The 16,845-nt window shown below is 37.9% G+C and overlaps 1 protein-coding gene across 1 annotated transcript in view; it reads right to left on the bottom strand.

Moving 5' to 3' along the window:
- The window catches only part of Meltrin (disintegrin and metalloproteinase domain-containing protein meltrin), an 80,048-nt gene that overhangs the window by 27,242 nt on the left and 35,961 nt on the right, over positions 1–16,845 (bottom strand). Inside the window, exon 2 of the mRNA XM_071771708.1 lies at positions 2,790–2,881. Coding sequence (XP_071627809.1) covers positions 2,790–2,881 — 92 coding nt within the window. The remainder of the gene's footprint in view (positions 1–2,789; positions 2,882–16,845) is intronic.

Here is a 16,845-nt window from a genome sequence, read left to right on the forward strand (position 1 = left end):
ATCCGGACCAACGAGCACGCGCGGTACTACTACACATACGTGTACGCCGTGTGGTCGCAGCATTCGAGATTGCGGTATAGTTGAAGTTTGTTTCGCAATTTTAGAATTTCAAATGTTAGTGCAGGCATTTCCGGATCTGTTTAAAAGAAAAAAAAAAGAGAGAGAGAGTGTCGAGATAAAAGCGAGGAACTTGACACCACATTGCCCTAGGTTCTCCATCGGCGTAAAAGCTTCCTAAAATTAGAGCAGCAATGCTGTGATCTAAAACGTTTTGGACCTCTTTTTTTCATATGCGATAGCTCGTGATTTTTAAACGCGTTTTAAAAATTTCTGAATCAAGATTAAAATTCAAGGTTTCTTGAATCTTTTATTACTTTATTATAATGTTCTTAACGACGTAACTTTTATTTTAGTCAGCTTAGTGTGCTAAGGCTGGTATATTGTCCAGCTCTTTCGTGATTCTTAATTTTCACGCGTCGCGACATGCGGTGTTATTGCAGTTTATATGCAGTTTATATTGCAGTTTATAATAATGTGCGACGATCGCGGACGACTGTGCTGGATGGAGGCCAATAAAGCGAATTGTTCACGATGTTTGAATGTCCCATAAGAATGCCCCACTAAAACACAGACTACTCGCGTGATATTCCCCCGCGACATTTTTTATTGTTATTTTTTATTGCTCACGGAACAGGGCGATATTGCCCGGCAGAATTACTTTACTCGTCGGAATGCATGCGGTCAATCCTCTGGTGATCTGGTCCATAGATATGTATCTGTTTTGGTTTACTAATATTATATATTACAATATTATATATCTAATAAAAAAGTACAAATTATGGCGTGGAAAATTAATGTAGTGAAATCTGAGAATTAATAAAAATTATGCGTATATGTTAGTATTAATAAATATTATATTTAATATTTAAATTAAATATTATTAATTAAAAGCATCTATATATAAGAGTAAATTTTATATTAACGAATTAAACAATTATTTTCTTAATTGTATTCTGTCTTTTCTCTCTTCTTTCCTCTCTGTATAATATGTAGATTTATTCTTAACATAAAAACTGTCAAATAAATAGATAAATTGTTGTATTACAAATTCAAAGGTCAAGTTGTATAACATTCCTGTTTTCGTTGTTCCATTTCTTTATCGGCCGGAATTTAGAGGGATGCGAACTATCGCTAGTATGTTTGTTACATGTCGTATTCGCAAAGTGACGTACGTGCAGGTCCATTGTGGCGCCCGCCAAATAACGGATTCAAGAGAGACGTCACCGAGACGAGTGTACACCCAATGTAAATTCCGTTGTTGTTCCTGTAAGTCTGCCCTTCTGCCTGCCATCTTCTATTACGTGGTACGTTACGCCAAGAAAGAGGCGAAGATAGGATAAAAATACAAGAACGCGCTATATTCAAAACGGCTTTCACAGAAATGAAACGTTACTTTATATCTCGACGTTACATAGCTTTCCAGTAAACGGAAATGTTATTGCGTGGTCGACTAAAAGACGTTCTTATTTTCTTTGATCATAGAGTACTCGTTTCTTATATATAATATTTTTTCTCAACATATTTCTGAAATTAATCCATTATCTATACAAGAAGAACATTAACTGAAAATGTTTCAGACGTTTGAATAAAATAGTTGCAAAATAATATTAATAAATATCTTAGCCACTTCTAAATCTATGAAAACTTAGAAAGAATTGGGACTGATATTTCTAAAGAATCTTCAAAACTTGCGACCAATACTAGTCGTCAATATTTTTTATTTAATAGTTGATACGATATATCCGGAAAAGTATTCCTCTGTTTTCACCAAAAAATGTTATATTTCTTTTGAAAATAAGCTCTTCGATGGACATCAAAAGAGGAAAAGCCGAAATGTCTATCTTTCATACAGCAACCTCTCTGTTGCATATTTCCCCTGACGGATTTTTCCGAATCTGCCACTGGCAATGGTAAAACGTCGGTCAAATTTCTCTCTCTCTCTCTCTCTCTCTCTCTCTCTCTCTCTCTCTATTTGCGGCGCCATCCTATCTAATAGCACGGCGACCCTCGGCGGGTTTTGTATTCGTTGCACGCCGCGACATTTGCATTGAAATTGTTGCACCCGTCGCCGATGCGCGTTTCGCATCGTAATCCGCCCGAGCAAATGGCGAACACCGCGTGCAGCCGCGCGAAAGTTTGCGGGAAAAAAGCTATTCGGTGATCGCGGCTGATAGCGAACAATGCATTACGCCGAAGGTCACAGATCGCGGGCGTTGGCCTTCCCCAAGTTTCCGGAATATCCGGTGCGTTTCGATAATATAATCGGAGAGGGCGTAAAACTAAATTATAATTTTATGTAGGTACCACATAATAAGATGAAAGTAAAGCGCATTACATTACAAACAATGTCATAGAGCGTGAGAAAATGGTCGATTAAAATTTTTTGTCACATAAATAATCTTTAATGGTTACGAGAGAAGCAGAGAAAGTCTCTCTACCAGAGAAAGATTCGATGTATTGACGAAATTTATGCGGGAGAATCATAAATAAAAATCGTTATACGAAAAAACGTTATCATGATTCATATTTACAGGTCAAGTGTTATATGACACGACAAAGGGGGATGAAAGAAAGTTGATTTAGGAAATCCTTGAATATAGTGTTTTTTTTTTAAATAATGATATTGCGATCGAGCCTGAGTAGCATTTTAGAAGCTGCGGGATATAGCACACGTATTACATTATTTTATGAGATTTTAAAGACCTTTTTCAAAAAATAGCTGAACTCACATTCTCTTTGGTTGACGAGATCTGCCTTTTCGTCCTGCCGTGATACACTCGCGGTCTCACCAGTGTGTGTGTGCTAAAGTCTGGGGACGGACCTGTAACAATCAATCAATTAATTAAACTGATGTTAAAATGTTGCGTTCGTTAAAGCATGTAATGCGAAATGGAAATTTTTAAATGAAAATTTTAATCTTCAATTCTGGCAGAAGATATAATGCAAATTTAAAATTCCAAAATTCGACAAAACCTTTAAAAATTCCTTTCTTTCCTGATAAAACATTAGATGTTTTTCTACCTGCAGGGTTAAAGCACTTTGTGCTTTCACTTCATACTAAACCCAGTACCTAACTTTATAAGTCAAGTGACTCTTGCAGAACTACTCAAGTGTTAACAAGCGACAGGCAACGTTGAAAAAAAGGGTGCATCGGGGGTCTACATCGTAATACGTAGTTTTACAAAGCTTTTTACGAAGCTTCTGCATTAATGAATATATATATATATACTTGGTGAACGTTGGTATATCGATCGGGAGCTGCCTGTTCTTGCACTTTTTTTTTCATATACCGGACATCGCCGCTTTCCACCCTTATGCATTCGATTACATGGAAATTAAGCAACGCGCCAAAAAAAGCTTACGAGATGCGCATGCAAAAAAGTATGTTGCATGCAATATTTAACGTTTCACCGAAGAACCGCGTCGGCGGCGTCAAAAATTATTCAACGGCCGCCAATAAGTAATTATCCGACTACTGACGAAGCATTTTAACGTCCATTAAGTCGTCGTCCCTCATTACCGATAAACGAATTTTTCACTGTCACAAAATTTCGCACCGCGAGCAAAAATATTCAATTTTTCACCATCACGGAAAAAAAATCGCTCTAAATTCATCTCAGTGCGTGTGACGCATGAAACACTCAAATACAAAAGTTCAAAAAAAAATTTTTTTGTGAATTCCATCATCACTATTTACAGTTGACTGTATAAACACTATAAATTCATAACTGTAGAGGTTTTGTTACTGTCGTTTAATTAAAATAAACAACGAAACATATTAAATTAAATGTTTCCATCCGGACGTTGATAAATTTCGGAAAGTGAAACATTTTTTATGGCAAATGAGCGCGACATTGGTACTCGCGCGCAAAATTCTCCCCAAAATCGCGGGGGGCGGAAAACTCTTTCCGCAAATAGAGCAGTAGATATTTTGAGTTCAATCGAACATTGCGATCAACGATGCGTAGCGAAGCTAACTCTTCCCCATCGCAGCATTCGCGGTTGCACCGCGGGAAACTGCTCCTGTTTGTTACACGAACGTCAACCCTCGCTGGCACTGCAGCGGCAATGTAATTACATCGACGAAAGTCCTTGACATCGGCACTAGTTATTACAACGTGTAAATTCAGCATCTCCGGTCTGCTCTCTATTTTCGCGAATTCGGCTAACTGCGGCCCCGTCCTCGACGCTCTCGAGTACCAAAACTATCGACCCGTCTATGTAGAGATTTGTTTTTGTTGACTCGAGAGAACGAAGTCGATGCTATCCGAAACGATGCTATTCCGACCATTTGCATTCATCCACGCAAGGAAAACCGGGTTTCGAATACGAGGATCCGGCGTTTGAAGAAACGCAAGAGTAATTCCGAAAAGTTCGTAAAAGTCTGAATGTTTGTACAAGGAATTTATTTTAAAAGTATCGCACAAAATAAAATTGAACGAGATTAAATAGAATTAAATTAAATTAATAAAGTTTGCATACTATACATAATACAAATCTGTAAATATATACACGTATTATTTTACACAACAGAATTTTATCTGTATATAAGCTCATTCAAAATATTAATGTCAGATGTGACTTATAGATATATCGCGGTCGAAGATTTATTGAATATATTAATTTTATATTTATCAGCTTAATTTGGGATTATTTCGGCAGTAATTTAGCAATTATTTTGTAAATTTCTATACAGTTACTTTATCATTATCATTACATAGATATTTAAACAACCGCGTTAAATTACTGAATTTAATGCGGTCATTTATTAATTAATAATTTAACTTTACGCTTATTAACTCATTACTTTTATACGCTGTTGCGTTTCAACATCCAGCGTGGACCAGCGATGGTAACTGTATTGCGCGTGTGGGCGAGAAGAGGGATCGGCTGGCGCGATTCGTCATTCTGTCAACTGCACATTAAGCCCGCTAATTCTTCCCGTGTAGGTGGGTAAATCGACTGAAATTATTGCTTAACGTTTCCTCCGCTTCTCACGAGTACCGCGGAAAACTGAATTTCAATTGCATGGCATTCACTCGCGCGCACAATCGGCACAGATATCGGCGAACCGGTATCGACAAATCGGCGGCACATAAATGCATATTCAGCATCGGCAATTATATTCCCCGATAATAAATCCTCGGTACGCTGACTGCAAAATTTGATCGAGAATAACAGTGTTCTCGTTAAAAAATGCTCTAAAGTATTTTATCGGCTATACGATACGGTATCGCGCGAATGAACTGTCGACACGTTCCGAAATAAAATATTCGGATCATATGATTTGTGGAGTCATCCATTTTAACGTTTGGACATAGAGACGGTAGCTTGCGATTTAGTGTTTGTTGTTTGTTCCTATAAGAAAATTATAACGTTCGCTTATCAAAAAAAGATGATTGATCATCGTTATCCTCGCGGATGCTTATTGCACAGGGAGAACAAAAATCAGATAGCGTAACTTTGCGAGCAACTGTTTTAGTTTTCAAGAAAACAGTTATTTCTTTCTGACTAAATGTCTACTTCATAGGGGTACCTACTATGTCTTTCCCGAAGATTCCAGCGCATACATATCGTTTATAAAAGTCACTTTGCTACCAAATCAAGTAAGAAAAATCGCTCCGTTTTCCACGCGTACTGCAGGACGATATATAAGTACGTAAAATATATGTCTATATCGCTTGTCTCTCAAAACATGTTTTCAAAGTTGAAATCGAGGTAGGATAAATATATAAACTTTTTTCAGTTCGCTTCCCGCTGGATGCGCAAGCATCAGATCTCCCTTATTCATGCGGCTTGCTTCGCATGCAATTTGGATGACATGGTGCATGGAAGCGATAATAGCTTCCTGCGATGGGCAGCGACGTACGCGTCGGAACGCGATCACGTTCGGGAGCGATTATCAGGCCGCATCGTCGAGTCGCGAACACGTAGTATCGTTGGTCAATCACAAAGTGGGTCAACGTGGAATTTTGATTGGCTCTTTAAAGCGCGACAGTACGGACGATACAAGTTCGCGCGTTCGTCCGCGAGGCTACCGTGCACGGAACCTCGCACATGTGCGACGGCTTTTATGGGAGCGAGATTGACGTCAATGTGGCGACGGCAATAAAAAGAAATCGCGGGCAAAAACGGATCTCGCAAATATACCAGAGCTCGAGGGAAGGCGTCAGTGGCCGCGAGGGAGAACGATCTCATCGAATTTTTTTTTCTTCTCGCCTCCACGTTTCGAGAAGCGAGTGCCGTCAACTCTTATCCGGGGTCTCACCGGATATGGGTGTTTTTATCCTTGCGCGTAAAACGTATGGACGTTCGTTCCTTCAGTATAAAATTTAAATACTGATATATATTTAAAATGTCGTATTAATTCTAATAAAATGGAATGTTCAATTCAATGTATTTATTACGAAAACAAATCTAATATTATCAATCAGTGCAGAGAACTTGAGAACGCGAAGTTATAAGAAATCTTTAACAATCAAAATAATAATACGCAAAATGCCGTTTATAAGATTTTATGAATATGTAACAAATATATATACATATACATATATATATGTCACAGTAAAAGCGTGAAATCAGTAAATGTATACACTTACTAGTAATGTATGCATTTACAAGTCAATGTATACATTTACTAAATTTTATGTTTCAAATTTATATCTTTTAATAAGCAATATCATTATATATATCACAATGATACAGATTGGGTTGGGTTAGATTAGTTTTTCCCTCTATCTCACCACACTCATACTTATAAATGAGTAATTATATAGCTCTTGTAAGTGTATACATTTACTGAATTTTACTATAACATATATAAACCATATATTTTAAGAATCATATCTTAAATTTAGATAACTCGACGAATTCCAATAGTGAAATAAATAACTGCTACACATGTGACGTACATGCATCTCGTACAAATGTATCACGGAAAGCTTGCAAATATTTATCGTGAAAATATTTGAGTGCTATCGGATGAACTGTAATAACAGTTCGTGAGTTCTGATACAGCAACAACAAGTCATTCCGACCGACCGGGTGTGACGTGCGTTTGATAGCCACGCCAAGCTCGCTCCGCAAGTGTACGATACCTGTCCGTCGTAAAATCACACGAGAAAGGGAAGAACGTTACGCGAACGTTACGGGCGCGGACGCGCGAAATTTTTGCACGTCGAACAAAGTAATCCGTATAAACCGTGCTGCCGTTGCAGAATCGCGGCTTTCGCGTTGTGCATTTTCCGTGTGTTTCCGTGACGGGCGCGCAAATTTGTTCGGACAATTCGGCCAGCCGGCTATTCCTATTCGTGTGCCGCATATGCGAATGCGCTCGCTTATAGCGGATATTAAATTCCCTCCCGTCCTCTCCTTCTCCTTCTTCTCCTCCTTCTCGCCGCTGCACAGAGAGCACGTATCCCGGTTAATACGGGCACTTTGCCCTGTGATTAAATTCAAATAAAATCCGACCGCCGCGCCGTCACGCCCAACCCGCTTCTCTCGCGCGCGAATAACGGATATTTAATATTTGAGTAATGCCGACTAATACCGCGATGATAACTGGTTGCACGCGCGGTTTTATAATAGGTCGGCGTGACGCGCGGGGCGCAAATGCGTGCTAATGAGATTTGCGTTAAAATGCGAATGAAACTCGCGTCTCACGTCGCGCGTTCCTCTGGATTCATCGGTTTCAATCAGATGGAACACGCAAAGTTTATCGCTTTGAACGAATTCTCGAATATCTTTTGCTATATATTCTACCAGTATACATAACAGAAACATAAAATGTAAACCAGGATGCGAGAATCACATTCGTCATATGCGTCTGTACAATGTTATCGATTCTTCTATTCGAGCTTTTTTAAGAAAAAAATTTCAATATCGATTACGTTCCGTAAAAAGATATAGCGAGATGTGAGTAAAGCGTGCTTTCGAAAGAGCTTGAGCAAATTTCCGGACACGGAAGAAAAATTGCGTGTAAAATTGCAATTCACGAAGATATAACGGTTGCCTTTCCCAAGGTGCATTAGAGTTGTATATCATAAGAATCGTAAGAAGGGAACGCGGTATTGTTGGTGCTATTATGAATTATAAATATCATTAGACTCTAGCCTATCTCATTGCCATTATTATCCTGTGCGGACCTTACACGCTTTCGAATTTCTCTGCCTGACGTTTGTAAGTTATGAAACCGTGCGCGTGTCGTTATGCATCCGCGACAGGGCGCATTCAGAGGAACAAGTTTTGTGCCTCCTGCACCTCCATTTTCGCGGCGCTCACGACAATTGCCATACCGGTATGCAAAACGGAACAAGCGCAAGTCGAACGAATAACTCTCGCGCGCCGATGTAATTGGACTGTGTATCTTCAGCTATATCACAATTACGGCGCGATGGATTTAAGCCTATCGGGTAACTCGTTAACCCAGCCGGTCGATTTGTCATTAATTTCCTGTCGGACAAGTGGCTGCGTGCGTACACGATACGCGGAAATCGGATCTGGTTATGCAACATCGCATAGCGAATCGCTGTGCATCGCAAGAATTCTGACGACTCGACGTGAATAATCCCTATTGATACTCTTGCAAGACAACGTTTCTCAAAGCAACATCGATACTCGCGCTGATATTTACGACATAAATTTACGATAATTGCCATTTTTACGTTGTTTGCATCGTTCGATCAGTAAATAGACTATCTGGAGTTGTTAGAATTATTGTTACACATTCCCTGATCTCACAATGTAACATTCAACCCAACAACGTAATGGTTTATGATTTCTTAATTGGTATATACATCATAATTAATTTATTTACTATGTTGATCGAAAGATTCAGAGAAAAATAAAATGGGAAATTTGTAATAGATTAATTATAAATATTAAATGTCTACTTTTCATCATCTACACATTTCAATCTTGTTTCAAAATGAATAATTTTTTCAGATTGAAATTACGCATATTTCATTTATAATAGTATGCTAAACTGACGTATGCCGAGCGAACGATGAAAAATTGCACGAGAGATGTTTGAAACATTGTTCGGTCCCGAGTCCTGAGAGCGTTAGGATGATCGAAAGATTATGCGAATTCGGAGATATTTGGGTAAATGGAAATTATATTTCAGGAAAGGGGTACGACATTTGTTTCAGCCATTTTCCATATCTCGGTCGAGGTTCCAAGATAATCCTGATTTACGGCGTGGGTCATCCTATATAGGGCAGATAGCATAGCCAACTAGACTCCGCCATCTGGTCTGTCGTAGTAATAGCTTACACAGGCGAATGGTCGAATACAAATCCGTCCACGTCGTTAATCAAGCAACTGTATCGTGCGCGTGTCATTGACCTGAAAAGGTGTTGCAAATTCGACAAAAATCGAAGAGTGAGCTGAAAGCCATCGCCCGATTACGTCCGAATAAAAAACAATTTTTGCGACGTTTGACCGGATACAAAACAGAAAGAAGCGCAAAAGTTGTTCGCATCTTCCTGTTTCGTAAAATATTTTCGATACAAATACATATAAGTTTCTTTCGACGGGGAAACAACTTGTATCCCACTTTCCACTTCGAGTGCCGAGCATAATTCAAGAACAAAACCCATCGCAGAAATTCGAGAATAGTATACCAGAAATGTAAAGACGATCGAAGAGAGTCTCAACGACAGTTCTCATCTTTATATATATATATATATATATATATATATATATATGCTTTTCTCATATTTTATTTGTAATACACAACGGAATTTCTTATTCTCAATTTTAAATTCACATAGACTTTTCTCTTCATGTCTTTCAAAAATATTCTTTATATTTCCTATAATCGAAATTAAGGACTTGTAAACCAATTCACAAGTTTATTTGTTTGCTATATAAGTTAAATAACTTTATTCTAAAGTTTCTTTGTCAGTAAATCGTTTGCCCAAACGATATTATATTATACTATATTACTATACTATATTAACTACTATATTAACGTTACGCTTCAAATTATATTAACCATTGTTAACATTGTGTTATTAATTACTCACATGATTTATGTAATAAAACTATAGTTCGATGTTGTATTAGTAGTACAATAAGAACTTGTTATCTTTACTTAGGGGACTAGAGACATTTTACATTCCACAGTATCAAATGAAGAAATTGAATGAAATCACGGCGGAAGCGCTATTTTATGGTTCAGCAATTGGTGCAACTCGCACGAGCGGCAAGTTCGAGAGACGCGCCGCGCTGGTGGTCGCGCAAAGATGGTTCGCGCGATGGTACAGCGCAATGGCCGCGTAGGTGAATTAGCGGCGGACAATTAGGACACAGCTAATTCGGCACGCGGTGGGCGAACGCGCGCGTCAGATCGGTGCACATGCGAAGGCGGATCTGCGTTTCGTGTTCCCATGGCTCGCATCCCAATCTCACACGTGTCCCCACGATTGTAGCTGCGCGCAAATGCCGCAGCTACATGGCTCTCTCGGCGAAGAACGACGGCCATAATCGCGCGTTCTTATATATCTCGCACGGCATGCACGTCACGTAATTCTCAGCGCTGTCTCATTTCTTTCGTTATATACGCTACATCAACGTAACAGTGTATATTCTTTTTCGATGAGCAAACCATCAGCGAACGTGTAACATTCTTCCATTTGCTAAAAGTAGCGTGACGTTATTCCTCTTTCGGAATAAAATTCGTAAAGTAATCTTAACATTATATAATATAATTACGAAATTTCTTGGTTTATTCATAAATTTTATATACAATTTTGATCATTTTTATTATAACTCTGATAAATATACGATTTCCTGCGAGAAATGTTTGCAAAACTTGCAAGAAAACTAAACAAAAGAGAAGCAATATATGTGCGTAGAGTATGAATACCGTATGTATCCTATGTAATTTTAGAGAACAATGTATGCTGAACAACAAGAAAATATCCCGGCGAAATAACGTGATAGTAAAGAAAGTTCTTCTGCCGTTAAAATAACAACTCGTCTCATGGTAACATGCGTTATTGGTAAAAATTTGAATCTCCGCACATCTCATATGACGAACCTACAAAATGTATAGAAATCTGTGTAATTGCGCGATGATATGTAATTAACATATTAAAATAATATGTAATTAATTAATAAAGATGATAAAGATTTCAAGCCTTTCTGAAATTAATTTTAAAAGTTAATTAGGTCCAATCCATTATAAATATATATCGAAAATTGACGCGATCGTAACATAATTCACTATAGAAAAGTGTTTAAGAGAGATTATCATGTGACGAACGGGAACGTGATACCGGTACTCACGGGCAATCAACGTAGCATTTTCGGATTAATCACAACGTGAATAAACGCGGTCGAGTTTAGTGAATGGACCAATCAGGGGTTCGTTTCTGCACCGCTTTGCCGATTCCCGCCCGCTCTCGTTAGCCAATTAAACAACATAATTATAGCTCCACTCGTCAGGAGAGTCTCCCAATACATAATATGGACGCTGCTAACTTTCCTATATTTTATCCCACACGTAAAAGCGAGCTGCGCGTTTATTGATTAGGATATAGCTGCCGCAAATAGCGATTATCGATTACACAATATGGAGACGGGCTCTTTTTCATGGATCGTTCGCGCAATCGTTCGTCGGGATATGGAACAGAGGATGATGGATTTTCAATATAGCTACGGACGTTCAATTCTGCACAATATTCCGCACGTTTCGCCGCTTTCGAAATCTCGCCAAAAATGGAACGCAAATTTCACGCTATCTGTATATTCATCTCTACAAGCGATGCGTCGGCGCTCGGCGCTACCGTGAAAGCAATTTTTGTATCGGCGATGATGCTTGACACTAGTCGTTGAGAGTTGAATTTGTCATTCTTTTTTTCGCTAGAATAGCCTCATTCGCATTTGATAAAGCCGGCGTCAATCCAAAGCAGCTTATCACGTTGACGGCATTTGCAAGGCTTAGTGACGAATTGGCTTCGCGGATCGAATATCCAGCACATATTTGTTTGCGTTTTCTGAGACGATTTTGCCGCTTTTAACGGATTAATATGCACTCGAGCGTAACATGGAGGTGCATGAGTGAAAAATCGGTTTACTATTGAGGTATTGATGCGATTTTTTTTTTATAACAACCCACACAATAACATAACAAAATATCTTGAAATGTCAAATATCATAAACAATGCCAAAACACTTTTAAAATTACATTGCTATTTACTATACATACATTAACATCGATTTTATTATTGTCTTATTATATTCCTTTTTTTCTCTCAAAAACAAAATCCTCAATTTTGCATATTAAAATTGGTTACATTCTTAATGATTCCTTAAGAAAGATGATAAAAGTGAATAAAATGTTATAAAATCAATGTCATATCATGGGTCATCCACCTCATCTATAATACGACCGCAACTGACCGAAGTTGCGGCATTTATCTAACGTCGGATTGGCTCCGTCAATAATCGATCACCTCTTTTTGGGGGGAGTGTAATTTCATCCTCGAGTGGATCCATACGCATAAAGGGCTCGTAAGAGCATCAACGAACAGACTTTACGGTTCTGGGAGGCATTTTGAAACAACAAACGTTTCATCGTGTGGAGTCATGAAAATCACTCGCATACGGTTGAAACACCACCGCGCCGAGCGGTAATTGCACTCGCATAAGATACGCTTCACCGATACTGAGAATTGTTTGCACAGCGACGCACACGGTTAAACAATCGCTTGTATACTTGCCGTATCACTCATCTTATCGTTAAGCGCGTTTAGTTGTCGTTACGTTCGCAAATAAATTTCCTCTGTCAGCACAACGCGCGATGTGTATATCGCAAAGCAAACGTTAAATAACTTTTACAGTTGTGAAGATTCAGTGCATTGACTCTTTTACGATGTTGCAAGGATTCTATAAATATACACCTGTTAATTGATTTCGCGAAGAAGAGATTTCGTTCTAAATATTTAAGATATACCTAAGATTAACAGATTTCCATTGCGACTATTATGACAATTTATTTTAAATAATGCACATGATAATTCAGTATAAAATACGCATTAAAATAACTGTTAAAATATACCGTTTCAGAAACTGCATTTGAAGTCCGCAAGTCATTTTACATCCGTTATTTCAATATCTGCTCATGCAAATAAGATCTTTACAAAGTTCTCGACTCAAAAATTTTTCACTTCCGAACTAATTTAAAAATTGTGGAAATTTTATATAAAAAAAAAGCGACATGGGAGAGATCTTGAGAAACTAAATATAATTTGTACAGAAGTTGAAGTGGAATATATATAGAGTAGGATATACATATAGATGCAGACCCGTGCAGATCTAATTAGCGTGATGCGAATATCCAAAGCATAATATCGCAACAGATCGGCATAGTGGGCATTTAGTCAGTTCCTATTGGGCATCTCCGTTCCATTTAATTCGACATTCATCGCTTTCCACTGGATGCAATTACACCCTCGCGCGAATCCGTATGCATAAAGAGACTGCAAGCTCAATGCGTGTCATTTATGGCTTTAAGAGAGTCCCTTTCATCCGCGCTGACCGCCCGTTCTACAAATTCAGACTCGCCTACCGCACTAACACACCAATATTCAGAAGAATAGAGATTCCTCACCGAGGAATAGACGGAATTGTCGATGTGCACAATGACGATGTTTCCATTTTTGAAAACAACAATCCTCGACGCTTATACCATTCCAAACGCGACGAAAACTTGGGGATGTCGAAATGTCGGCTTATGTATATGTTCGGTTTTAACTCAACTCGACGAAAACCTAGTTAATTCTTCTAATAAAACATTTTCTAGATTGATAAGTTGACATGTACGTTTGACGTACTCTCGATTAACCTTTAGAGGGCGGGAAAAGGATTTGAAGCCTTTTTTTTACTATTTTTCCCTTATTCAACACACAAATTTTGCATGAAAACATCAAATAACCTGTGTTTTTTGGGTGGTCGATATTTTGACCACCCCCGGCCTCTAAAGGTTAATATTACGTGCAAATATGTAATCACGAATTATGTGCGATCGTTATTTCAAACTCGAAAAGTAAATTTCTCGAATGTGCATCGAATTAGATGAAGAGGAAAGAAGAAGATAGTTCAAGTTCGTCATCCCAGTTGGGGTTAATTGCCGCGAATAGGTGTTAAGTGGTCCTTTCGCGTCTTGGATTACCGTCAGCGAAACCTGCTACTCTCCAGTTACTATTCCTGTCTTCTTTCGCATGATGTAATCACTTGCTTTCTTTATCCGCAAGAACCGTCATGTAATGTTATAATTGAACCTGTTAAATCTCTGAACATCCTCGATATAAAAAAGATATTATTTGAATAATCTTTGAATTATTTAATAAAATTTATTAATAATACCCATGTGATATATACATAGTATTTATTTATATATATCATTAGTATTGTTATTATGCTACCATACAATATAAATGGAAATTACTACTAATATTGACAGAAAATAAAACATTTGCGTAAATTTCGCAGCATTTAATCTCATGTTCTTTCTACAGAAAAAGCTTTATTCCAGAATTATCAACAATTACATCCACAGCTGTCTTTTCACAAAGACGCTTCGCTTCGCGTTATCACGGGTGCGTAATAATTCTTCGATCAAGGTCTACCGTACTAGAGCCAATGCACAGAGACGTGATCGTGAAATACTATTAAACAATTTTATCAATGTCCATACTAAGGTCAACCGATAGCCGTATAATTATTAATTTGATAATTATTAATAAGTGCGTTTATATTGTCTCCCGCATAGCGGACAATGACTGCATTTGCGATAAAACGGAATTCCGTCTTAAAAAATTGCTTCACGACCATTGTTTCAAGCCGTCTTCGCTTCTATCTGCATTAACGTTTTATCTTTAGCCGCTTTCAGCTTTCCGCGAAAACTTTTCTTCGCGGACGAAAACGACCTGCTCTATATTTTCGCTACCTACTTCCTCGGAGATTGCGATAAAATCTTTTTAAGGTCGTCCTACCGCCCGATTGCTTTTATATCTCCAACAATTCTTCATTCACGTACCAGAGTGACCCAGAGACCTCAATCTTCATTTTAATGTTACTCGACGGATTTCAAGCAAACTTCTTCTCGATGAAGATTTCGAGAGAGATTGTTTATTTGTCATGTTTTAATTTTGATAATTAAATCTCGAATAAAGTTTCGTAAATTTGCTTAAACATCTTTTTCTGCAAATTTGACAGTTTTCAGCGTCAAGAGGAGAAGAAAATCGTGATTTAACTGAACTATAAACCTAAGAAGAACAAAATTTGTTGTTTCGACTAGCACACACATGTCATTTTCATGCCGTTATCGTCGAGAGGATAGCGAAAAGGCAAATGTTCAAATATTTATTTCCCCTTGACTTGATATGCTCCCCGCGACTCCTTTGACCAAGAAATCCCATTCTGTCTCAAATAAAAAACATTACGCGTCTTGCTTCCACGCTTTATTTTTGCTTTCGAGATGCATCGCCTTGCAAGACGGCTACTTTTTTTCCTTTTCTCTTTTCTTCCTTTTACCCGCCACGTCAAACCGAAATTCAAGAGAACACAGAACACTTGTACCTCAGATGTAATTCGAGGATTTGTACTCGGCGAAAAAATAAACCGGTTGATTGAGGAGAAAGATAGAGTACCCGATTGGTAGTTTAATTCTCTCCGAACATAACTTTCCTTTAACGGTCCTTCGAGATTAGAGTGGTTTGAAACAACACGTTAAATCATTATTCGAATAATAGCAGTTCGAGATTTCTACTGTTTTTAATTGCAAATTGTACTGCGATTCCTCCAAAAATTTTTACATTTAATTAGACATAAAGCATTTAAAAACAAGTTAAAGCTGAGAATACTAAAATATTTTGACTCAGGCAAACATGATTCTTAATAAATTCGTCGCATTTAGAGGAAAAATAAAAACAAATTTATCGACTATAAATTACATAAACGAATATTTACGACATTATTACGAAATGATTCATTTTATTGCTCGATTATAAATTCATATTATGCGCATTCGAGTATCGATATGACTTGGGCTTCGGAGAAACGATGCTGCAATAGAAATGTGCTTCCTATCGAAAGCATCGCGGAATATTTTTAGGAATCCTTCAGTACGTCGTTGTGCGTCGAATCGATATTGTTAAAATCGAGCAAGCGACTTTTGATATTTCTTATTTTGGAAATAAACATGCGTCTTTCTCTTTCTCCTACCGCCGTTTTTCATTCTTCTCTCCGACTCTTCTATTAATTCCCGTTTCTGTTCACTGGTGCGCATCAACGAATGCAGACTCGCTAATGAGACGAATGAAGTAATAAGAATTCCCCGCCGTCGCCGGTCTTCGTCGAGACGTCCAATACGAAAAACACTATATAGTCCGCCATAACGTACACAGCAAAAAGTATATTTCTGCGACTGCACTCGCGATTTCAATTACTCGTTGCTTCTTTCATGCGATAAGAAATTTAGCAGTAAATGATATCATCGTAACTCATTCTTGCAAAATAATAAATATCAGAAAGCAAAAAGTTGGAGAAAAGTCTATCTTTTCTGCTGTTTTATCATTTAACTTTTCATTATTCATCATTTTTCGTCAATTGATATTTTCTAACATGCAGATCGATATACATTATCATGATTACTATACGATTAGCTATTTAGTCGTTAACTATATAGCGCTCGTTTATTTGATGACATGGGTTTAGTACACGCGCGTATTTCAGCATGTATTATCACGAATTTGACTGTAGATTAGAGAATACATT

This window comes from Temnothorax longispinosus, chromosome 2 (assembly GCF_030848805.1).
Source record: "Temnothorax longispinosus isolate EJ_2023e chromosome 2, Tlon_JGU_v1, whole genome shotgun sequence".
Classification (NCBI taxonomy): Eukaryota; Metazoa; Arthropoda; class Insecta; order Hymenoptera; family Formicidae; genus Temnothorax; species Temnothorax longispinosus.